Source organism: Engystomops pustulosus, chromosome 3 (genome assembly GCF_040894005.1).
Source record: "Engystomops pustulosus chromosome 3, aEngPut4.maternal, whole genome shotgun sequence".
Classification (NCBI taxonomy): Eukaryota; Metazoa; Chordata; class Amphibia; order Anura; family Leptodactylidae; genus Engystomops; species Engystomops pustulosus.
The window spans coordinates 24,057,397-24,084,283 of record NC_092413.1 but is presented as its reverse complement, the minus strand read 5'-3'; the positions used below and the strand labels follow the sequence as shown (position 1 = coordinate 24,084,283).

General features: G+C 44.3%; 1 protein-coding gene and 1 long non-coding RNA gene across 5 annotated transcripts in view; one reads left to right on the top strand and one right to left on the bottom strand.

The window, feature by feature from the left end:
• LOC140121092 (uncharacterized) overlaps positions 1 to 8,744 on the top strand; it is a 31,925-nt gene extending 23,181 nt beyond the window's left edge. The window contains exons 2-3 of the long non-coding RNA XR_011854026.1: positions 3,602 to 4,837; positions 8,534 to 8,744. This is a non-coding gene — a long non-coding RNA (uncharacterized lncRNA). The remainder of the gene's footprint in view (positions 1 to 3,601; positions 4,838 to 8,533) is intronic.
• Positions 1 to 26,887, bottom strand: part of TTC7A (tetratricopeptide repeat domain 7A) — a 265,076-nt gene that overhangs the window by 123,886 nt on the left and 114,303 nt on the right. For 3 of the 4 annotated variants that reach the window (XM_072140303.1, XM_072140304.1, XM_072140307.1), the window contains exon 11: positions 21,519 to 21,623. The exons of the other annotated variant lie outside the window; for it this stretch is intronic. In XM_072140303.1, the coding sequence (XP_071996404.1) occupies positions 21,519 to 21,623 (105 nt within the window). The remainder of the gene's footprint in view (positions 1 to 21,518; positions 21,624 to 26,887) is intronic. 4 annotated transcript variants of the gene reach the window in all.

The following is a 26,887-nucleotide window of genomic DNA, read 5'->3' as shown; positions in this document are numbered from 1 at the left end:
CTCCCCCTCCCTGTACAATGTCCTCTATATAGATAACACTGACCCATCATTACATCACTACTGACAATAGATGATGTCACAGATTATCTCATCCCAATCCCTGTACAATGACCTCTATATAGATATAACTGACCCATCATTACATCACTACTGACAATAGATGATGTCACAGCTTATCTCCTACCCCTCCCTGTACAATGACCTCTATATAGATAACACTGACCCATCATTACATCACTACTGACAATAGATAATGTCACAGCTTATCTCCTCCTCCTCCCTGTACAATGACCTCTATATAGATAACACTGACCCATCATTACATCACTACTGACAATAGATGATGTCACAGCTTATCTCCTCCTCCTCCCTGTACAATGACCTCTATATAGATATAACTGACCCATCATTACATCACTACTGACAATAGATGATGTCACAGCTTATCTCCTCCCCTTCCCTGTACAATGACCTCTATATAGATAACACTGACCCATCATTACATCACTACTGACAATAGATGATGTCACAGCTTATCTCCTCCCCCTCCCTGTACAATGACCTCTATATAGATAACACTGACCCATCATTATATCACTACTGACAATAGATGATGTCACAGCTTATCCCCTCCCCCTCCCTGTACAATGACCTCTATATAGATAACACTGACCCATCATTACATCACTACTGACAATAGATGATGTCACAGCTTATCTCCTCCCCCTCCCTGTACAATGACCTCTATATAGATAACACTGACCCATCATTATATCACTACTGACAATAGATGATGTCACAGCTTATCCCCTCCCCCTCCCTGTACAATTACCTCTATATAGATAACACTGACCCATCATTACATCACTACTGATGATAGATGATGTCACAGCTTATCTCCTCCCCACCCTGTACAATGACCTCTATATAGATATAACTGACCCATCATTACATCACTACTGACAATAGATGATGTCACAGCTTATCTCCTACCCCTCCCTGTACAATGACCTCTATATAGATAACACTGACCCATCATTACATCACTACTGACAATAGATAATGTCACAGCTTATCTCCTCCTCCTCCCTGTACAATGACCTCTATATAGATAACACTGACCCATCATTACATCACTACTGACAATAGATGATGTCACAGCTTATCCCCTCCCCCTCCCTGTACAATGTCCTCTATATAGATAACACTGACCCATCATTACATCACTACTGACAATAGATGATGTCACAGATTATCTCATCCCAATCCCTGTACAATGACCTCTATATAGATATAACTGACCCATCATTACATCACTACTGACAATAGATGATGTCACAGCTTATCTCCTACCCCTCCCTGTACAATGACCTCTATATAGATAACACTGACCCATCATTACATCACTACTGACAATAGATAATGTCACAGCTTATCTCCTCCTCCTCCCTGTACAATGACCTCTATATAGATAACACTGACCCATCATTACATCACTACTGACAATAGATGATGTCACAGCTTATCTCCTCCTCCTCCCTGTACAATGACCTCTATATAGATATAACTGACCCATCATTACATCACTACTGACAATAGATGATGTCACAGCTTATCTCCTCCCCTTCCCTGTACAATGACCTCTATATAGATAACACTGACCCATCATTACATCACTACTGACAATAGATGATGTCACAGCTTATCTCCTCCCCCTCCCTGTACAATGACCTCTATATAGATAACACTGACCCATCATTATATCACTACTGACAATAGATGATGTCACAGCTTATCCCCTCCCCCTCCCTGTACAATTACCTCTATATAGATAACACTGACCCATCATTACATCACTACTGATGATAGATGATGTCACAGCTTATCTCCTCACCCTCCCTGTACAATGACCTCTATATAGATAACACTGACCCATCATTACATCACTACTGACAATAGATGATGTCACAGCTTATCTCCTCCCCCTCCCTGTACAATGACCTCTATATAGATAACACTGACCCATCATTACATCACTACTGACAATAGATGATGTCACAGCTTATCTCCTCCCCCTCCCTGTACAATGTCCTCTATATAGATAACACTGACCCATCATTACATCACTACTGACAATAGATGATGTCACAGCTTATCTCCTCCCCCTCCCTGTACAATGACCTCTATATAGATAACACTGACCCATCATTACATCACTACTGACAATAGATGATGTCACAGCTTATCTCCTCCCCCTCCCTGTACAATGACCTCTATATAGATAACACTGACCCATCATTACATCACTACTGACAATAGATGATGTCACAGATTATCTCATCCACATCCCTGTACAATGACCTCTATATAGATATAACTGACCCATCATTACATCACTACTGACAATAGATGATGTCACAGCTTATCTCCTCCTCCTCCCTGTACAATGACCTCTATATAGATAACACTGACCCATCATTACATCACTACTGACAATAGATGATGTCACAGCTTATCTCCTCCTCCCTGTACAATGACCTCTATATAGATAACACTGACCCATCATTACATCACTACTGACAATAGATGATGTCACAGCTTATCTCCTCCCCCTCCCTGTACAATGACCTCTATATAGATAACACTGACCCATCATTACATCACTACTGACAATAGATGATGTCACAGCTTATCTCCTCCCCCTCCCTGTACAATGACCTCTATATAGATAACACTGACCCATCATTACATCACTACTGATGATAGATGATGTCACAGCTTATCACCTCACCCTAACAGGAGACCAGTACTAAAACCATTACATTACATTACAGTATGGGGTAGGCTGGTATAAATTTTGCATTGGGACCCATTGATTTCAGGTGTTTTTTGATGCGCACCAAATTAGCATTTACATAGCCTGAAAAGTGAAACACGTGTCAGTTATGTCATGTGAATGTATAGCATACGCGCTCCAGGAAAACTTATCTGTGTGCAGCACATGATAAATAGCCGGCATAGCTGACGCAGCTGTCCAACGTAAGAAGTCTGGAAACAGATGCCAAGTCTACCTCCCGGGGTTATAAGAACACGTCCTCGTGAGGTTACATGACATGACAGCCAGTCTGTCTCACTGAAAGCGTCAAGTTCAAATTGTCTTTGACCCGAATCGTATAGGCACCTTTTTAGGCATCTCATAAAATTACAAAGCAATGTTCCTAAGTTGATGGCTTAAAGGTGTTGGCCATTCTAGAATCAGAATTAGACATCAAAATAGTCAACTTTCTAATAAATAATAGATGTTCACCACCATTTTCCTTATTTTAACATTGTGAATTGGGCTTCTAGAACAGCCAAACACTTTAACCAAGAGAATAACCCAATGATGTTGCCGTCTCATCCCATAGAGATAACATGTGGCCATTTCCTAGAAAAGGAAAGCTCTATTCTTGTTGTAATTACACAGGCAGAGCCGTTCAGGCAACGTGGCTTAGCTATAGCATAGTAGCAATTCCAAGCTCTTTCCTGTGCTGATAGTTACAGTGTATAAGTGTATGTAAATTATTTTGGTTGTATAATAATAATTCCTTTATTTATATAGCGCACACAGATTACGCAGCACTGCACAGAACTTGCCAAATCAGTCCCTGTCCCTGTGAGGGGACCTAATCAACCTACCAGGATGTTTTGGAGGAAACCAGAGGACCTGGAGGAAACCCGTGCAAACACAGAGAGAAGATACAAATGCTTTGCAGATGTTGACCCTAGAGCTTGAACCCAGGTCCCCAGTGCTGCAAGGCTGTAGTGCTAACCACTAAGCCACAGTGCTGCCCTTAATAAGTAAAGTATTTGTTGTATTACTAAAGAGGAAAAGTATTAACACTGAACAGGTATTCAGTCTAAGGATATGAAGAAAAGTGTCCTGAAGGAAGCAGTTATATTAAAAATGGATGAGAATAATGAAAAATATGTCTATAAGGAAGTTGTAAAGTATAAATGTTATTTTTCATAAAATGGGAGGAAACTTATGTACATATAAAGATAACTACTAAATTCTTGAACAAGCACAGAGTAATATGCTCATATGATGGGCTCTAGAGCATATAGTATACACTAAGACTTTGTACTCTTTAAGATACAAGATAAAGATACAATGACACAATAAGGGCAACAAAGCAAACATGTGCTGTAACCTCGTCCTGCAGTTACATTTTACATTGACACTTGTGGTTCCAGAAGAATTGTTCAACTGAACTTAGATCTCCAGAACAAAGAACAACTTGGATTCAGAACTAGGATACATTGACAACAGGGTTCTAGAACAAGGATCCTTTGACACATGGGATCCAGAACAAGGATACAATGATATCAGGGATGCATAACAAGGATCATTTGACATTTGGGCTCCAGAACAAGAATCCTTTGACATCTGGGGTATAGAACAAACACACATTGACATCTGGGCTCCAGAATAAGTTTACAATGACACCTGTTGTCCAGAATAAGGATACATAGACAACTGGGCTCCAGAACAAGTATCCTTTGACATTTGGGATTCAGAACAAGGATACATTGACAACAGGGATCCAGAACACAATTCCTTTGACATTTGGGCTCCAAAACAAGGATCCTTTGACATCTGGGATCCAGAACAAGGATACATTGACATCCTTTGACAAGGACAGCTGTATCAGGTGAATGTCCAGCAGGGTTGATCAGATGTATGGCCCAGGGACCCTCAGATCCACCAAATGCAGAGATATTCATGAGAAATGTGGAGGTTTACCGGGAGCTCCGGACAGACCAACGCTCCCGGCTGTGTGAAACCCATAAAGAGGTAATGGGGAGAGTGTGGGAAAAAACACAAAAGTGCAACCCCCTTAGCTGCCGCTAAAGGGGGGAGGTGTGATAAATATAAAATATACAGCAAAAGAGGGGAGGTTTCAAGCCAGTTTTTCTAGTTTCACAGTACATCACACATGTCCCTGATATGCCCCCCCCCCCCAGCCCTTTCTTGAATATCTTAATAAAGTCAGGAAGACAAGCTGGAGAGTGTCATTTGCTCCAGCCAATTTGCCAGTTATACAGTTATGGACCAGAGGCAGAATACATATCTGGGATCTGGGCAGCGTGGCGAACGTGTACCTGGGTCTTAGTTTGTTCTGGTGGTCTCTGAAAAGAAGATATACAGAACTCTCAATGGGAGCATGCTAAGTGGGTCTCAACAGACTCTAGTGATCCAGAACCATAATCTCATGACCTCCCATTGAGAAGTTAGTACTCATCCAAGGTCCTGGATCTGATCCAATGTGGGGTGTTCTATAGAGCCACCTAGGGGGTGTAAAGTGGTGTGTCTACACCTCATATAAGAAAGTCCCCCCTTCTGTTCGTTTTTCTTTTCTGGGAGATATTTAACCATCACAAAACACAGCAGGAATCTTTATGTGCGGGCCATCCATCTCCATTGACCAGCATAAGGTTAACGACGCACGGAATTGCTTAGACTTGTAGTACTACGCTTGTAATCTACACTCTATTAACTGTTTATATATATATTCTATTGTGTGTTTTAACCTGCGCTGTTCTTTTATCTCAATCCACAAATCCCCACTTCCGTATCAACCAGGGTTGACTTTTGTCCCCATATAATCCAGTTACTGACCGGGCTTATATTGAATGAGAGTTGGTGGCAGTCTACTGTACTGATAAGGCTCTGTTATACTGAGGCTAGAAAAAGGGAACTTTCAGCCATTCATGGTTGTTGGTGATTGTTGTGCCGGAGGTACCGGAGGTTCAGGGAGAATTTAATAAAAACATAATTAACTGACCTAGCATACCTTTCAGGGGTCCGGAACATCATATATTGGACAAGGATATATCATCTACAGCTGATTAGTGGGGGTGACAATTGTTGGACTCCAACAGATATGATATTGATGACCTGTCGAAACGGGTTGTCCAAGCAGAATTGTACATAGTTGAATTCCAACTGGCCTGATTGGCCTCTGGAGGCGAGTCAGGAGGGAGTTGGAGACCTAACATACATGATGGGGCACATTTACTTACCCGTTCCTTGGTGTTCACCAAAAGTGCATTGTCCGACGATAAAGCACAATTCACAAAGATTGTGCGCCCGATATCCTACATGTGTCTCTTCCCCGCTCAGGTCCACTGGAGTTCACCCTCTTCTTCCCGGTGCATGTAAGTGCATTGTCTTGCGACACAATTTGAAACTTAAATCCAGCGCTCAGTCCGAATCAGTCGGATCATCTGACGGCTCGCTCCCGATTTGTGTTGCATGGAAGCCAGCGCAATCCGATTGTGACACAATTCCAGCGCAGACACCTGTTAAATACCTGTCGAAGGCGCGAAAAAACAAAGTCCGACAAAAACCTGCGACCCTTAGTAAATAAGCCCCGATGTGTAGAGGAGTCTATTACTTACATAGTTTAAAGACAATGTAATAATGCAATTTGGGGTTACAAAACTATTCAGTGTTTTTGAAATGTGGCTTTTGAAGCAAGTTTGCATTTATAAAGGACTATACAAAGTAGAGCTGGAGGTCACTCTGGGGAAGGAGTCTAATGGTTGGTGTTTTTCATTAGCAGAATGTTTCCCAGAGCTATGGGATATGAGATTCTTCCGAGAAGTCCCACATGCCGAGTTTTATCCACTTAATAAAGTCATCGGCGGCTTCCCAGTAAATTGTGGTAGAGATTATTGAGTTATCTCAGTTACTGTATCAAGGTGTACATTTTAGATTTCCCCAGATCCTCCAATGTTCAACTTGGGACAAAAACTTTTACTTCCAACTGTTCCAATTAATTTACTGGGTCGTTATTCGGTTAAATATCCAAAGTGATGTCATGTTTTGAATAATAATGTGATTTAGGTGCGTTCTCTCTCTGTCTAAGCTCCATACTAACTGCTGTAGTTATTTGTGCACAGTTACAAGGACTGTATTAGGAGGGGTTTCCAGGAATCCTGAAAAATCCCCTGGAGGATGGGGTTGGGGTAGCAAAGATATGTTCTACTTCTCCTGCTCAGGCTCCCAATTAGGCATTGGGGTGACCTCCCAATTTGATACATGCAGTCAAAACTCACGACATCACTTGTGATGTATAGGTAGTAACCTCCACGGTGCTCATAAAGGCCCAACATCAAAGGTTATGACGTCCTCGATGCTAGTGTCCCAGCCCTGCCAACGATTGAAGGCCCAGTTGATATTGGAACCAAGAGCTGGAGGAGGAAATGTATGCAATTTTTGGCATACGCCTTTATCAGTATAAAATTTGCCTAAAGGCACTGTAGCTCTATGATTATAGGCAACCCTAGGAATAGGCCTCTTACTGAAATGAAAATATGCATAATTATAACCATAACGGAGGGCGTATGTATATTTAGAGGTGCAGTAAGTAAGCCACTCCAAAATAAAGTCCATACGCAGTAGCTGAACACGATGTTACATTCTGAAAGAGCAACCTCCCCCCGGCCTCGGCTCACTGATGCAGGGATGTGCAGGGGGAGGGTAAGATAGTGTAATAGCCTATGAATCCAGAGTAACAAGTGCTTCTGTAACATGCACAAAGCCCTTCTTTCTCATTAGCATAATTTTAAAAGTTGATTTTAGAAGGAAGGAGGTAAATGGATAACAAATATAAGAAGATTACCACAGTTACGGTGCCTGGATCTATGAGTAAGTGCCGCAACATTTTTGTGACGCAGCTGCACTAGTCTTTGTGCATCACCGTGCGTCAGATTTAATATGCAAAGTCTAACTGAATTGTGTCGCACACCCCGTGTAAAAGGCGTAACAAAAAAAAAATTGGTGCACTCTGTCGGGGAAGTGCAGGGGGCGCCAGATTCATGCAGAACGTGTGACAGAAATCCTGAATCTGGCGCCCCCTGCACACGATAGAGGCAAACTGCACATAGTACAGACTGCACTGTTCTTAGTAAATGTGCCCCAGTGTGAATTTCCAAGTGCACTACAGACATGACCCTACACTGCTCTGCTCTTATCTCTGTGCATTAGTGCCGCTCCAGCTGCCGCTCTGTGTAAGAGGACATTTAGACGAATGTCTGCCATACATCTGCTGTGATGGATAGGAGGAGGGGTGACCCCCTCCCCTCTCCACAGAAATACACGTGCACATGGAAAGATGGGGCACCTTATTGCTCCGTGAGCCCATTGCCGTCCATGGGGAAGTATGTATGGCTGCAAGCTGTGTGGCAGTATGTACGTCCCCGTACGATAGTGTGAAAGTAGCCTAAGTGATTTCTGGTTGGATACTTAGAGCAGAGAGGAGGGGCTGTGTGGCAGCCTAATGCAGAAAGCTGAGAGCACAGCAGTGTTTGGATGTCCTCTATTGCACTTCTGTAATCCTAGAATTTAAATGCATTTCTCACAGTCCAGCTGCTACTAACAACACACACAGAGGCCTGATAATAGGGACAAGGGACAATACCTAACACTGTCTTCCCTTTAAGATTTGGCCTACTTTAATTCTTCTTCTATTTTTTTTATATATAGCGCACACAGATTCCACAGCGCTGTACAGAGCTTTCCAAATCAGTCCCTGCACCCAACGGGGCTCACAATCTAATGAACCTACCAATATGTTTTGGAGTGTGGGAGGAAACTGAAGGACCCGGAGGAAACCCACGCAAACACAGAGTTTAAGATTGAAATCTACAGAATGTTCAGATCAAAATAGTATCTATCATCTCTTCCAAAACAGCAAAACTGCTAAATAAATTATTGTTAAAAACAGAAATGACATATTTAGAATGTATAATTCTATAATTAATCATGTAGAAATCCAGTCTATAAGGTAAAGGTACATTGCACGTTCTGTCCTTGCTTCAACCCTCTCTGACATGTAGCAGGGCTTTCAGGAGACTCAGTGTGAAATATGTAACAATCCAGCACCTAGGAACATCCCGTGTGCCAGATGCACATTAATGTGCCAGAGATATAAGCCACTAGAACTGGAGCATGAAATCCAGACATTAATTCACCTTTAACAAGCAGTAATCATTAGACCTTCCGCTCATAGTCCCGCTCTCTGCTAGGGCACCGCTCAGACTCCTCTCTATTCTTATCCATAGAAGATAATTTCCAAATTCCTGACAAGACTGTATACTGGTATTACTAATAGGCGGAAAGAGGCGAATAATCATCCGTTATCACTAGAGATGAGCGAGCACTAAAATGCTCGGGTACTCGTTATTCGAGACAAACATTTCCCGATGCTCGAGTGCTCGTCTCGAATAACGAGCCCCATTGAAGTCAATGGGAGACTCGAGCATTTTTCAAGGGGACCAAGGCTCTGCACAGGGAAGCTTGGCCAAACACCTGGGAACCTCAGAAAAGGATGGAAACACCACGGAAATGGACAGGAAACAGCAGGGGCAGCATGCATGGATGCCTCTGAGGCTGCTTAATCGCACCATTATGCCAAAATTATGGGCAACAGCATGGCCATGACAGAGTGACAGAATGAAGCTAGATAGCATCTAAAACATCCAATAATTGACCCTGACACTATAGGGGACGGCATGCAGAGGCAGCGGCAGCAGCGGCAGGCTAGAGAGTGGCATGGCGACATACCCTAAATGGACTCAGGCTTCAAACCAATGGGTGGCAGAGAGGAACCAAAGGAGGTGAGCAAGAAGCGCTCAAATAATATCGGTACATGATAAAAGTTTGCCAGTATATTTTGTGGATTACACAGCAGGGTGGCGACAAAGTTAACATGGAAGCCATGAAAACAACCCAAAATTCTGCCTGACACAGCTCGTTTGATAAGGGGACCATGTATGGAGGCAGTGAACTAGTAGTAAATTAAAGGTGCTGCAGTTAAAACTATGTTAGTTGTATCTTGGAATGGAGCTGGCGCGCCGCTGCCAGGCGAGCTTTCGCCAATCCAAGCCCCTGTCTCTAGGCTACTCCCCAAACAGCACTTCTAAGAACCTTTTGTATAAGATCAAGTGTAATAGCGTTCTTATAAGTTTAGGATATGGCGGGTGAGGGGAATGTAAACAGATGCGCAAGAAGCGCTGAAATAATATTGGTAAATGATAAAAGTTTGCCAGTATATTTTGTGGATTACACAGCAGAGTGGCGACAAAGTTAACAAGTTTGTTGTGGAAGCCATGAAAACAACCCAAAATTCTGCCTGACAAAGCTCGTTTGATAAGGGGACCATGTATGGAGGCAGTGAACTAGTAGTAGATTAAAGGTGCTGCAGTTAAAACTATGTTAGTTGGATCTTGGCATGGAGCTGGCGCTCCGTTGCCAGGCGAGCTTTCGCCAATCCAAGCCCGTGTCTCTAGGCTACTCCCCAAACAGCACTTCTAAGAACCTTTTGTATAAGATCAAGTGTAGTAGCGTTCTTATAAGTTTAGGATATGGCGGGTGAGGGGAATGTAAACAGAAGCGCAAGAAGCGCTGAAATAATATTGGTAAATGATAAAAGTTTGCCAGTATATTTTGTGGATAACACAGCAGGGTGGCGACAAAGTTAACAAGTTTGATGTGGAATCCATGAAAACAACCCAAATTTCTGCCTGACACACCTCGTTTGATAAAGGGACGATGTATGGAGGCAGCTATATGGACGACTTTTGGAGGTAGCAATGGAGACAACGTGTGGAGGCTGCTATGGAGACAATTTAATTTGGATAGTGCCTGTATGTGGCAGTCCAAAAAAGTTTTCAAACCAGAGGAGCAGGTAGGTGGCCCTCCAGAAAAATGGAATAGATTGAGTGCCTGTATGTGGCAGTCCAAAAAAGTTTTCAAACCAGAGGAGCAGGTAGGTGGCCCTCCAGAAAAATGGAATAGATTGAGTGCCTGTATGTGGCAGTCCAAAAAAGTTTTCAAACCAGAGGAGCAGGTAGGTGGCCCTCCAGAAAAATGGAATAGATTGAGTGCCTGTATGTGGCAGTCCAAAAAAGTTTTCAAACCAGAGGAGCAGGTAGGTGGCCCTCCAGAAAAATGGAATAGATTGAGTGCCTGTATGTGGCAGTCCAAAAAAGTTTTCAAACCAGAGGAGCAGGTAGGTGGCCCTCCAGAAAAATGGAATAGATTGAGTGCCTGTATGTGGCAGTCCCAAAAAGTTTTCAAACCAGAGGAGCAGGTAGGTGGCCCTCCAGAAAAATGGAATAGATTGAGTGCCTGTATGTGGCAGTCCCAAAAAGTTTTCAAACCACAGGAGCAGGTAGGTGGCCCTCCAGAAAAATGGAATAGATTGAGTGCCTGTATGTGGCAGTCCCAAAAAGTTTTCAAACCAGAGGAGCAGGTAGGTGGCCCTCCAGAAAAATGGAATAGATTGAGTGCCTGTATGTGGCAGTCCCAAAAAGTTTTCAAACCAGAGGAGCAGGTAGGTGGCCCTCCAGAAAAATGGAATAGATTGAGTGCCTGTATGTGGCAGTCCCAAAAAGTTTTCAAACCAGAGGAGCAGGTAGGTGGCCCTCCAGAAAAATGGAATAGATTGAGTGCCTGTATGTGGCAGTCCCAAAAATTGTTTAAAACAGAGGACCGGGTCGGTGGCCCTCCAGAAAAATTAAATGCATAAAGTACTATAGCTAGAGCCAGTGGGCCCTGTCAAAAAATAGCCAGTTTCCTCTGCTTTACTGTACAAAGAGGAGGAGAAGGAGGAAAATGAGGAGGAGGAGTGGATAAATTATTCAGGTTGAGCTTCCTTCACCTGGTGGAGATTGGAAGTTAGGAGAAATCCAGGCTTTATTCATCTTAATAAGCGTCAGCCTGTCAGCGCTGTCAGTCGACAGGCGTGTACGCTTATCGGTGATGATGCCACCAGCTGCACTGAAAACCCGCTCGGACAACACGCTAGCGGCAGGGCAGGCAAGAACCTCCAAGGCGTACAGCGCCAGTTCGTGCCACATGTCCAGCTTTGAAACCCAGTAGTTGTAGGGAGCTGTGTGATCATTTAGGACGATGGTATGGTCAGCTACGTACTCCCTCACCATCTTTCTGTAAAGATCAGCCCTACTCTGCCGAGACTGGGGACAGGTGACAGTGTCTTGCTGGGGTGACATAAAGCTGGCAAAAGCCTTGTAAAGCGTACCCTTGCCAGTGCTGGACAAGCTGCCTGCTCGCCTACTCTCCCTCGCTACTTGTCCCGCAGAACTACGCACTCTGCCGCTAGCGCTGTCAGAAGGGAAATACTGTTTCAGCTTGTGCACCAGGGCCTGCTGGTATTCATGCATTCTCACACTACTTTCCTCTCCAGGGATGAGAGTGGAAAGATTTTGCTTGTACCGTGGGTCCAGGAGAGTGAACACCCAGTAATCGGTGCTGGAATAAATTCTTTGAACGCGAGGGTCACGGGATAGGCAGCCTAGCATGAAATCTGCCATATGCGCCAGAGTACCAACGCGTAAGAATTCACTCCCCTCACTGGCCTGACTGTCCATTTCCTCCTCCTCCAACTCCTCTTCTTCTGCCCATACACGCTGAACAGTGAAGGACTCAACAATGGTCCCCTCTTGTGTCTCGCCAACATTCTCCTCCTCTTCCTCCTCATCCTCCTCCACCTCCACCTCCTCCGATATGCGCTGAGAAACAGACCTGAGGGTGCTTTGGCTATCAACAAGGGAATCTTCTTCCCCCGTCTCTTGTGACGAGCGCAAAGCTTCCGACTTCATGCTGATCAGAGATTTTTTCAACAGGCCAAGCAGCGGGATGGTGAGGCTGATGATGGCGGCATCGCCACTGACCATCTGTGTTGACTCCTCAAAGTTACTCAGCACCTGACAGATATCAGACATCCACGTCCACTCCTCATTGTAGACTTGAGGAAGCTGACTGACCTGACTACCAGTTCTGGTGGAAGTTGACATCTGGCAGTCTACAATCCCTCGGCGCTGCTGGTAAACTCTGGATAACATGGTCAGTGTTGAATTCCACCTCGTGGGCACGTCGCACAACAGTCGGTGAGCGGGCAGTTGGAGGCGGCGCTGCGCTGCCCTGAGAGTGGCAGCATCTGTGCTGGACTTCCTGAAATGCGCAGAGATGCGGCGCACCTTCGTGAGCAAATCAGACAGATTGGGGTATGTCTTGAGGAAACGCTGAACTATCAGATTTAACACATGGGCCAGGCATGGCACATGTGTCAGTCTGCCGAGTTGCAGAGCCGCCACCAGGTTACGGCCGTTGTCACACACAACCATGCCTGGCTTCAGGTTCAGCGGTGCCAGCCACAGATCAGTCTGCGCCGTGATGCCCTGTAATAGTTCTTGGGCGGTGTGCCTTTTATCGCCTAGGCTCAGCAGTTTGAGCACCGCCTGCTGTCGCTTAGCGACGGCACTGCTGCTGTGCCTAGAGCTACCGACTGATGGCGCCATGCCCACGGATGGTAGTTCGGAGGAGGAGGTGGAGGAGGGGTGGGAGGAGGAGGAGGCATAGTAGGCCTGAAACACCTGGACCGAGGTAGGCCCCACAATCCTTGGCGTCGGCAGTATATGACCAGCCACAGGGTCAGACTCGGTCCCAGCCTCCACCAAGTTAACCCAATGTGCCGTCAGCGATATATAGTGGCCCTGCCCGGCAGCACTCGTCCACGTGTCCGTGGTCAGGTGGACCTTGTCAGAAACGGCGTTGGTCAGGGCACGGATGATGTTGTCTGACACGTGCTGGTGCAGGGCTTGGACGGCACATCGGGAAAAGTAGTGGCGGCTGGGGACCGAATACCGAGGGGCGGCTGCCGCCATGAGGTTGCGAAAGGCCTCGGTCTCTACTAGCCTATAGGGCAGCATCTCCAGGCTGAGCAATCTGGAGATGTGGACATTAAGGGCTTGGGCGTGCAGGTGGGTTGCACTATATTTGCGTTTCCGCTCCAGCGTCTGGGGTATGGAGAGCTGAACGCTGGTGGATGCTGTGGAGGATCGTGGAGGCGACGATGGGGTTTTTGTGGCAGGGTCCTGGGCAGGGGCTGACTATCAGCTGACACAGGGGAAGGAGCAGTGGTGTGCACGGCCGGAGGTGAACGGGCTTGTTGCCACTGAGTGGGGTGTTTAGCATTCATATGCCTGCGCATACTGGTGGTAGTTAAGCTATTAGTGGTGGAACCCCTGCTGATCCTGGTTTGGCAAATGTTGCACACCACAGTCCGTCGGTCATCCGGTGTTTCCTTAAAGAACCTCCAGACTTCTGAAAATCTAGCCCTCGCCGCAGGAGCCCTCGCCACGGGAGCTTCACTAGTTGACACATTTGGCGCTGATGCACCAGGTCTGGCCCTGCCTCTCCGTCTGGCCCCACCACTGCCTCTTCCAACCTGTTCTGGTCGAGGACTCTCCTCCGTCTCAGAAGCACTGTGTTCACCCGGCCTATCAACCCAGCTTGGGTCTGTCACCTCATCATCCTCCGATCCCTCAGTCTGCTCCCCCCTCGGACTTCCTGCCCTGACAACAACTTCCCCACTGTCTGACAACCGTGTCTCCTCATCGTCGGACACCTCTTTACACACTTCTTCCACTACGTCAAGAAGGTCATCATCACCCACAGACTGCGACTGGTGGAAAACCTGGGCATCGTAAAATTGCTCAGCAGCAACCGGACAAGTGGTTTGTGAATGTGGGAAGGGTCCAGAAAACAGTTCCTCAGAGTATGCCGGTTCAAATGGCAAATTTTGCTGGGAGGGGGCAGACTGGGGGGGAGGAGGCTGAGGTGCAGGAGCTGGAGGAGTGCCGATTTTGGTGACATGGGTGGACTGCGTGGAAGACTGACTGGTGGACAAATTGCTCGAAGCATTGTCGGCAATCCACGACATCACCTGTTCGCACTGTTCTGGCCTCAACAGTGCTCTACCACGAGTCCCAGTAACTTCAGACATGAACCTAGGGAGTGTAGCTCTGCGGCGTTCCCCTGCTCCCTCATCAGCAAATGGTGTCTCACCCCGCCCAGGACCACGGCCTCTGATTCCTGCAGTAGTTGGACGCCCACGTCCCCGCCCTCGTCCTCTACCCCTAGCCCTCGGGTTAAACATTTTGAAAATGAAAGTTATAACTTTAATTTTTTTTTTACTTTTTTTTGTGTTTTTTTGTGTTTTTTAGTTTTTTTTGTGTTTTTTAGTTTTTAAAACCAAACAATGCTATCCTATTGCTATGGCTATTTTCTAGCCAAGTATGAAAGCACACTGCTATGCCAGATGAGATGACGCTGAGTTATTAAAAAAATAAACGTAAAATAAAAAAGGAAATGGCAGACTGTGCCTAATTGAAATCCAACCCCTAATAAATTTTCCCACTTCGGTCTTTGCGATGGATATGTGCGTCACTAAGCGCAAAACACAGCGGTCGCAACTCTCACTACAAATTGCTCACAATTTGCTAGTAGATGCACTGCAGCAACTACAGCCACCAGCAGATCAACCAGAAATCAAATATATATAACGCTACTGTAGGCGTAAGTAAGCCGTTTGGATTCTCCTATGGCTATTTTCTAGCCAAGTATGAAAGCACACTACTATGCCAGATGAGATGACGCTGAGTTATGAAAAAATAAACGTAAAATAAAAAGTAAATGGCAGACTGTGCCTAATTGAAATCAAACCCCTAATAAATTGCCCCACTTTGGTGTTTGAGGGGGATATGTGTGTCACTAAGAGCTAAACACAACGGTAGCAAGTCCCCCTGCTAATTCCTCACAATATGGTACTAGCTGCACTACTAGTGCCAGCAAGCCCAGCCACAAGCAAACAAAAAAAAAAAAGTATAACGTTATTGTAGGCCTAAGAAGGGCTGTTGGGTTGTTGTAGAATCACTCCTGCCTAACACTATTCTAATAGAACACCCTAACGCTTTCCCTGACCAGCAGCAGCTCTCTCCCTAGCGGCATCCAGACAGAGAATGATCCGAGCAGCGCGGCCAGCGGCTAGTCTATCCCAGGGTCACCTGATCTGGCCAGCCAACCACTGCTATCGACGTGTTAGGGTACCAGGTCATGCTGGGTGGAGTGCAGAGTCTCCTGGCTTGTGATTGGCTCTGTTTCTGGCCGCCAAAAAGCAAAACGGCGGGAGCTGCCATTTTCTCGAGCGGGCGAAGTATTCGTCCGAGCAACGAGCAGTTTCGAGTACGCTAATGCTCGAACGAGCATCAAGCTCGGACGAGTATGTTCGCTCATCTCTAGTTATCACTGATATTGGTGGATTATGGGAATGGTAATAGTGTCTGGCACTGCTGCCTCTGATCAGATGCCGTAGTGACTGCTGGATTTCTGAGCTATCTGTTATCACTCTCATGATGCTTCAGCACAGCATCACATAGGAAACTAGAAACTTTACTGCTCACAGTCCTGCTCTCGGCTAAAAAACAGCTTAGACTCCTCTGTATTATTATCGACAGGAGACATTGACAGTTTTTCCAAATTCCTGACAAGACTATATACAGGTATTACTAATAGGCGGAAAGACGCTAATAATGATCCGTTATCACTGATATTGGTGGATTATGGGTAACTAGAAACTGTACTGTTCATAGTCCTGCTCTCGGCTATGGCACAGTTGCAGTCTATGACGAACCTGTGCAAAGACACCACTTTGAATTTCTGTATTTCTCTTTTGTCTGTTAATCACTCCCATTAACATTCAGCACAGCATCACATTGGCAGCTAGAAACTGTACCATCTCTGCCTGGCAGGAGGACAGTAAGATTATCTTTCTTTTTATATCTTCCTAAAAATCTACAATATCATATACTTACATTCAGTGTGTGCCATCATCTTATATACTATAACCGTGTTATAGGAGCCTGTCTAATCTTCAACAGTAGCTAATATCCAAATTTGTTCTCTCTCCTGTGGATAATTTATTTTGTACATACCACATTGTTGCATCATCCATATGCTTTTTGGGCTCGGAATCTGAAAATTAAGGAAACTGGGCAGTATGGGGCAGATTTACTTACCCGGCCCATTCGCGGTCCAGCGGCGCGTTCTCTGCGCTGGATTCGGGTCCGGCCGGGATTTATTAAGGCAGTTCCTCCGACGTCCACCAGGTGGCGCTGCTGCGCTGAAGAGCATCTGAGCGCCCTGGAATACACCGAGCCGGGCTGAGTGAAGGTAAGTGCAATTTTCGCGACACACTTTTTTAAAAAAATGCAGCGGTTTTCCCGAATCTGTCGGGTTTTCGTTCGCCCACGCCCCCCGATTTCCGTCACGTGCATGCCGGCGCCACAATCCAATCGCGTGCACCAAAATCCCGTGCCAATTCAGGGGAAATCGGCGCAAGTCGGAAATATTCGGGTAACACGTCGGGAAAACGTGAATCGGGCCCTTAGTAAATGACCCCCAATGTGTTCATTTCTCCAGCAGCGCCATCTATGGAATTATGCAGCAGTACACAATTTCCTTTGAAATAGCTAGGCTAAAGACACAATTTATGGACATGCTGGGTCCTCCAGAGCAAGGAGCACTCTGTATAGCTGCACTTTGGCCCAGTGAATAGATCCAGGTCCTTCATTGGAGACATTGGTGCTCATGTACTAATGGTCGCGGATTGCACTTTCGTCAGACTGTTCAACTTTTTCGGGGGTTTGCACGGCTTGGACAAGGATTTAACAGGTGTCTGTGCTGGGATTGTGTCACACACAATAGTTTTTTTGGCACAGCTGTGCCGGCTTCCGTGCAACGCAAATTGGGGGGTGTGCCGTTGGTCGGTCCGACTGATTCGGACTGAGCACGGGATTTAACATTCAAATTGTATCGCATGACAATGCACTTACATGCACCAGGAAAAAGAAGGTGAACTCCGGCGGACCTGAGCGGGGAACAACATATGCAGGATATCGGGCGCACGATCATAGTGAATCGCGGCACAGTGCATGATCGTCGGACAATGTATTTTCGGTGAACTCCGGGGACAGGAAAGTAAATGTGCCCCATTCTGTTACTTTAACAATTGCATACATTTCTCTTTTTGGTTGTGTAATAGAGCCCAGATGTTGTTTTTACTTTTTGTCATCCCTCGAACCAGTGTGGTAGGAGTACTGCAGTGCAGTCGCTGGCCCCCGGGTCAGCCATTTTGTGCGGACTGTCAAAGCGCCAGGCACATCTGCTCAATGTCAGCTTTTACTTCTGCCCTTGTACTTGAAGATGAAGTCAGAAGATAGCGGCTTGTGTATAATACCGTCCAAATCGAGAGACTTAGAGGACACGATGACAAACTACTAAAGCACATTGGCTTTTACCCAAAAAACATTTTAACTGTTTTGTTTGCGTGCTGGTGTTTTTCTATAGTGCGGGAGATGATGAAGTAATTTTTACAAAATGCTGTAGATTGATTTTTTTTTCAATATATATTTAGAATTGCTTTAATTCCATAATGACATATGAACACCTACCTTAGGATCAATATCAGATCCATACATAAGCAATCATCTGTTTGAAGAGACTGTGGCATTTAGAAGAGCATTCGGCACTGCTCACCGTATTGTACATGCTTTAGTGGACATGCTTGGTACTGCAGCTTAGAGGCATTAACTTGAAAGAGACTGAGATGCAAATAAGGCAAGTGACCAATGGACTGAACATCGCAGGTCTATGTAGTGGATAAAGCTTTCCTCACAAAACCTCACAGGGTATCTGAGCCCACCAATATGATTTTGCTAAACAAACCGATAGATGATGCCCCCCACGGTGTCCACAGGCTGAAACCGCTGCTTGCAGCCCATTTTGCACACATGGTAGTATGCATGAGGTCTAAGATGCACAATATACATAGAAATTAAGATAGATAGATAGATAGATAGATAGATAGATAGATAGATAGATAGATAGATAGATAGATAGATAGATAGATAGATAGATAATATATAGATATGAGATAGATAGATATGAGATAGATAGATAGATAGATAGATAGATAGATAGATAGATATGAGATAGATAGATAGATATGAGATAGATGACAGATAGATATGAGATAGAAAGATAGATAGATATGAGATAGATAGATAGATAGATAGATAGATAGATAGATATGAGATAGATAGATAGATAGATATGAGATAGATGATAGATAGATATGAGATAGAAAGATAGATAGATATGAGATAGATAGATAGATAGATAGATATAGAGGAGATACATAGATAGATATGAGATAGATAGATAGATATGAGATAGATAGATGATAGATAGATAGATAGATAGATAGATAGATTCTTGTCTCTGCATATAATATTGAGAACGGTCTGCAGAAAATTCCCTGTTACAGCAGAGGTTTTACCACAATCAGGAATCTTACGCAGCTAAATATAATTTTCTTTTTTGGGCTTAATTCAGAAATGCTCCTTTTGAACCGAATCTCTAGAAACATGACAAGTAGTCATTTGCCGTGTCTGCGCAGTGAAATGTCCTGGAAAATGTGAACATATCTGTAATTACGTTTGTCCAAATTATAGTTTTTCTGCAGTAGTTGTGGAACTAAATTGTTTGTCAAATATCAAATGGTATCACAAAAAAACGTAAATGTAAAGAGAAGGAAACAGCAGCAGGAGGTTACTGAGACGCAGGTGCCGAATACTCCCACACCCATTTATAGGGTTTGATAGAAGGTTTACCACAATAAAAGGGATCGGCTTATTTACTACATCCTTACTTTACTACTTCAGGCAACTCTCGGACAAGAAGATTCTAAGAATTCTGGGGGAATTACCGTAACTGCAGTGTCCCAGTCTGACCACTACACAGAGAATGGCGCTGTCTGCTTCCTGTTCTATTCAACTGCGGAGAACAGCTCACCTGTGCAGGGTTGTAAATTATATGAAGAGCCTTTTCTATGTTTTTTAAAATCATATTTCTACTCCTAAACCCCCACTAATTTTCATAAAAGGTTGGAATTACTGTGAAGGGTCATGTCTATGTTGGATTGAGATAAAGAAGTTTTAACACATTTTATTTAGCTACATTTACATTAAAGGGGAACCCCATTTATTTAAAAACATCTTCTACTCACTGGATAGCCAATAACTGGCAGAACTTTGGGTGTGTGACCACGGGGACCCCCATTAACCAGGATACATAGGATCCTGTTCCCCTCTTGTGAATAATTGAGATGGTTTAGTATGTATTCTGAAGCTCTATACATCCTATAACTCGTAGCCCCAGTTCGTGGTACACTAAGCTTAATATAATAGTGAAGCAAGGAGTCATTGGCTCCCTGCTCCACCGTTGAGTGTTTGACAATGTACCTACCAGCTTCATAGCCCCGCACAAAAAAAAGAAGACCATCTTGGAGGGAGGTGGAAAGGCAAGTATCTGATTTTTTTTAACACCGTAAAGGAAGGAAGGAAGGAAGGAGGGTGGGTGTAACAGGAAAGAAGGGATTATAAGAATAAGGGCTACAAAAAATGGGAGTATTAAAAATGCGACAGGAAAGAGCACTTAAAACTGGGGGTTGTTATTCCATGAGGGGGCCACTATGGGGGGAATTAGATAGTATGCGGCCTAATAAGAGGGACGGGCTATGACACTTTGTTGGCACATTAGGCGGAGGGGTTAGGAACACTGTAATGGCGAGGCTCACAAACTGTAAATCGGAGAGGGATTTCCACGTTCCCTGGATAAATGTTATTGTAGGGTCCTTGGTTCAAAAAAGGTTCAGGACCACTACTCTAGGAGGCCTCCAGAGATAAGACGTAACAACTAGCTACATTAAAGGGGCATTCTATAGGATATGTCCTCAATACATGAAAGGTGCAAGTCCTACCTCAGGGGCACATATGCTGCGAACGGAGGTCCACCAACCCCATTCCATAAGCTGAATGGAGCGTACCCACTCTCCGTACATGTCATCGGGGGGGCCTCATATAGCCAAGCGTACAGACCTGATGCTTCCATGAATAGAGAGTCGCTGTACATGCACGGCAAATGTTCAGCCTGGTTGTGGCAAGGGGGTGAGCAAAGTCAGTGCCGGGCCCCAAATATGATGTATGGTTTATTGTCCTAGTCTTTTCAAATGGGAAAGTGACACCTTATGGGCCCCTAAGCCTCTTGGGCCCGCTTTTGAGCACCCGTCTCAAGTTACGCCCCTGATGACAGGAGTCTAATATCATATGATATCATGCACAGACAAAAATGTCACCACTTCTGTCTGGTCAGATTTATAGGAAGCAATTATACGTTTCGCCTTAACGTTGTTCTTATCCAGCATCAAAGATGGCGCTCATTAAAATGCTGGAATGACGCACACGAAAAAACAGGAACTTGAGCACATGAGGCCCGAGACACCAGATGAAGCGGCCGTCTGTCACCCACGTTCAGGGAATTCCTTTTATTCTTCGTATGTAAAATTATCAGTATTTTTTAGACATTTTGTTTCATCTTTATGTTCCTTTTAATTCCAAATTTTTCCACAAAAAAAAAGTGTAATTACAATCGAGGCTCTTCAGGTGTAAATGCCGGGGCAGGATTTCTGAGACTATTTTTATGCTCGGCGGCACCGCACCGCTGTGCCTAATGCATTATGTAAGAGTCATTACTTCAGCTTACTTACCCAATGCAGTGGTCCAATGCAGACCTTGGCAGCAAGAAGCAGAACGGTCGGGTCTGTGGGACGCATCTTACAGCACTCTTTCAATACTGAGACGGCGTAGGCAAACTGGGGGAGGAAAGGGGGAGACAATAAGAACTGGGAAAGAAGACATTGAAAAGTGCAGCTGTTGCTGAGGAGGAAACAAGAATGGCTTTACTATAATCAATAAAATAAAAACAATAATTCGAAGATTCATAGACCTCTATATAGATAACACTTACCCATCATTACATCACTACTGACAATAGATGATGTCACAGCTTATCTCCTCCCCCTCCCTGTACAATGACTCTATATAGATAACACTGACCCATCATTACATCACTACTGACAACAGATGATGTCACAGCTTATCTCCTCCCCCTCCCTGTACAATGACCTCTATATAGATAACACTGACCCATCATTACATCACTACTGACAATAGATGATGTCACAGCTTATCTCCTCCCCCTCCCTGTACAATGACCTCTATATAAATAACACTGACCCATCATTACATCACTACTGACAATAGATGATGTCACAGCTTATCTCCTCCCCCTCCCTGTACAATGACCTCTATATAGATAACACTGACCCATCATTACATCACTACTGACAATAGATGATGTCACAGCTTATCTCCTCCCCCTCCCTGTACAATGACCTCTATATAGATAACACTGACCCATCATTACATCACTACTGACAATAGATGATGTCACAGCTTATCCCCTCCCCCTCCCTGTACAATGACCTCTATATAGATAACACTGACCCATCATTACATCACTACTGACAATAGATGATGTCACAGCTTATCTCCTCCCCCTCCCTGTATAATGACCTCTATATAGATAACACATCATTACATCACTACTGACAATAGATGATGTCACAGCTTATCTCCTCCCCCTCCCTGTACAATGACCTCTATATAGATAACACATCATTACATCACTACTGACAATAGATGATGTCACAGCTTATCTCCTCCTCCTTCCTGTACAATGACCTCTATATAGATAACACTGACCCATCATTACATCACTACTGACTATAGATGATGTCACAGCTTATCTCCTCCCCCTCCCTGTACAATGACCTCAATATAGATAACACTGACCCATCATTACATCACTACTGACAATAGATGATGTCACAGCGTATCTCCTCCTCCCTGTACAATGTCCTCTATATAGATACCACTGACCCATCATTACATCACTACTGACAATAGATGATGTCACAGCTTATCTCCTCCCCCTCCCTGTACAATGACCTCTATATAGATAACACTGACCCATCATTACATCACTACTGACAATAGATGATGTCACAGCTTATCTCCTCCCCCTCCCTGTACAATGACCTCTATATAGATAACACTGACCCATCATTACATCACTATTGACAATAGATGATGTCACAGCTTATCCCCTCCCCCTCCCTGTACAATGACCTCTATATAGATAACACTGACCCATCATTACATCACTACTGACAATAGATGACGTCACAGCTTATCTCTTCCCCCTCCCTGTACAATGACCTCTATATAGATAACACTGACCCATCATTACATCACTACTGACAATAGATGATGTCACAGCTTATTTCCTCCCCCTCCCTGTACAATGACCTCTATATAGATAACACTGACCCATCATTACATCACTACTGACAATAGATGATGTCACAGCTTATCCCCTCCCCCTCCCTGTACAATGACCTCTATATAGATAACACTGACCCATCATTACATCACTACTGACAATAGATGATGTCACAGCTTATCTCCTCCCCCTCCCTGTATAATGACCTCTATATAGATAACACATCATTACATCACTACTGACAATAGATGATGTCACAGCTTATCTCCTCCCCCTCCCTGTACAATGACCTCTATATAGATAACACATCATTACATCACTACTGACAATAGATGATGTCACAGCTTATCTCCTCCTCCTTCCTGTACAATGACCTCTATATAGATAACACTGACCCATCATTACATCACTACTGACTATAGATGATGTCACAGCTTATCTCCTCCCCCTCCCTGTACAATGACCTCAATATAGATAACACTGACCCATCATTACATCACTACTGACAATAGATGATGTCACAGCGTATCTCCTCCACCCTGTACAATGTCCTCTATATAGATACCACTGACCCATCATTACATCACTACTGACAATAGATGATGTCACAGCTTATCTCCTCCCCCTCCCTGTACAATGACCTCTATATAGATAACACTGACCCATCATTACATCACTACTGACAATAGATGATGTCACAGCTTATCTCCTCCCCCTCCCTGTACAATGACCTCTATATAGATAACACTGACCCATCATTACATCACAATTGACAATAGATGATGTCACAGCTTATCCCCTCCCCCTCCCTGTACAATGACCTCTATATAGATAACACTGATCCATCATTACATCACTACTGACAATAGATGATGTCACAGCTTATCTCCCCCTCCCTGTACAATGACCTCTATATAGATAACACTGACCCATCATTACATCACTACTGACAATAGATGATGTCACATCTTATCTCCTCCCCCTCCCTGTAAAATGGCCTCCATATAGATAACACTGACCCATCATTACATCACTACTGACAATAGATGATGTCACATCTTATCTCCTCCCCCTCCCTGTAAAATGGCCTCCATATAGATAACACTGACCCATCATTACATCACTACTGACAATAGATGATGTCACAGCTTATCTCCTCCCCCTGTACAATGACCTCTATATAGATAACACTGACCCATCATTACATCACTACTGACAATAGATGATGTCACAGCTTATCTCCTCCTCCTCCCTGTACAATGACCTCTATATAGATAACACTGACCCATCATTACATCACTACTGACAATAGATGATGTCACAGCTTATCTCCTCCCCCTCCCTGTACAATGTCCTCTATATGGATAATAGCATAGCAGCAAAACTTTTTAAAGAACATTTAAAAAGAATGTTTGAAAAGTTTTTTGGCTTAGAAAAAGCAACCCATAAAGCAAAGTGTTACATCCTTTATATGACTCAGGCCCTTCCGGACCTCCTGATCGGAACACGAGCAATTTATCCCCTCAGGGGAACAAGAAGTCATGTAATGGCACAAGATGAAATCTTTTGTTGTAAGATCAAAGTGAATGCTTTTATAGTTTTTATCTGTTTTAATTACATATAAACGCATCAATTTTGGGTCCATTTAAATGTTTTCATGTGTGTTTTTGTTTTCAATGAGTGTCAAAAAAAAATGTTGAGAAAAATTGGATAAGGTAAAACAGGTGCATTTCAGTCCCACATAAAAGACGTAATTTGGTTGCATGAATCCGTTTGTACCTAAGTTGAACCTAATAGTGGAATAATGGAGAATGATTTTAAAGGGTCCTTGAAATTAATGTGAGAAGTAACTGGATTTTCATAAGGTTCCTGAAACACAGGGGTTCAACTTCTTGCCATCACATTTTATCTAAATATTTTTGGTCAAGTGGGAGGCTCCTGCTGCCGCCAGTTGTCTTGCACAGGAGAGACAGAAGGAGCAGGACGCATATGGATGAACTTATTTTTAATCACAATATAACATATATATTATTATATGTTATATATATATATAACAATATAATGGGGCTCATTTACTATGGATCCGAATCACGCATTTTCGTCGGGTTTCCTGAATATTTCCGATTTGCGCCGAATTGCCCCGGTATTTTGGCGCATGCGATCGGATGGCGCCGGCTTTCACGCGACAGAAATGGGGGGGGGGGGTTGTGGCTGTCGGAAATTTTTTTTTTTAAATTAGTTTAGCAAGAATAGCACTCGCATACACCGAGATGAAGAAGGTAAACTCCGGCGGACTTCAGCGCAGCAGCGACACCTAGTGGATATCGGGCGCACGACCTTAGTGAATCAAGGCAAGCTCCGAATCAACATCAGGCAACACGCCGCAGGATCACGAATGGACCGGGTTAGTAAATCTGCCCCCATGTGATCAAAGATAAAGAGAAGAAGGTTAAAGTGGACAAATTATAGAACAAAAAAAATTCCTAAATACATACACTCACCGGCCACTTTATTAGGTACACCTGTCCAACTGCTCGTTAACACTTAATTTCTAATCAGCCAATCACATGGTGGCAACTCAGTGCATTTAGGCATGTAGACATGGTCAAGACAATCTCCTGCAGTTCAAACCGAGCATCAGTATGGGGAAGAAAGGTGATTTGAGGCCTTTGAACGTGACATGGTTGTTGGTGCCAGAAGGGCTGGTCTGAGTATTTCAGAAACTGCTGATCTACTGGGATTTTCACGCACAACCATCTCTAGGGTTTACAGAGAATGGTCCGAAAAAGAAAAAACATCCAGTGAGCGGCAGTTCTGTGGGCGGAAATGCCTTGTTGATGCCAGAGGTCAGAGGAGAATGGGCAGACTGGTTCGAGCTGATAGAAAGGCAACAGTGACTCAAATCGCCACCCGTTACAACCAAGGTAGGCAGAAGAGCATCTCTGAACGCACAGTACGTCGAACTTTGAGGCAGATGGGCTACAGCAACAGAAGACCACACCGGGTGCCACTCCTTTCAGCTAAGAACAGGAAACTGAGGCTACAATTTGCACAAGCTCATCGAAATTGGACAGTAGAAGATTGGAAAAACGTTGCCTGGTCTGATGAGTCTCGATTTCTGCTGCGACATTCGGATGGTTGGGTCAGAATTTGGCGTCAACAACATGAAAGCATGGATCCATCCTGCCTTGTATCAACGGTTCAGGCTGGTGGTGGTGTCATGGTGTGGGGAATATTTTCTTGGCACTCTTTGGGCCCCTTGGTACCAATTGAGCATCGTTGCAATGCCACAGCCTACCTGAGTATTGTTGCTGACCATGTCCATCCCTTTATGAGCACAATGTACCCTGTAACATCTGATGGCTACTTTCAGCAGGATAATGCGCCATGTCATAAAGCTGGAATCATCTCAGACTGGTTTCTTGAACATGACAATGAGGTCACTGTACTCAAATGGCCTCCACAGTCACCAGATCTCAATCCAATAGAGCATCTTTGGGATGTGGTGGAATGGGAGATTCGCATCATGGATGTGCAGCCGACAAATCTGCGGCAACTGTGTGATGCCATCATGTCAATATGGACCAAAATCTCTGAGGAGCTTCCAGCACTTTGTTGTATCTATGCCACGAAGAATTGAGGCAGTTCTGAAGGCAAAAGGGGGTCCAACCCGTTACTAGCATGGTGTACCTAATAAAGTGGCCGGTGAGTGTATACAGGCAGTTTGTAGCC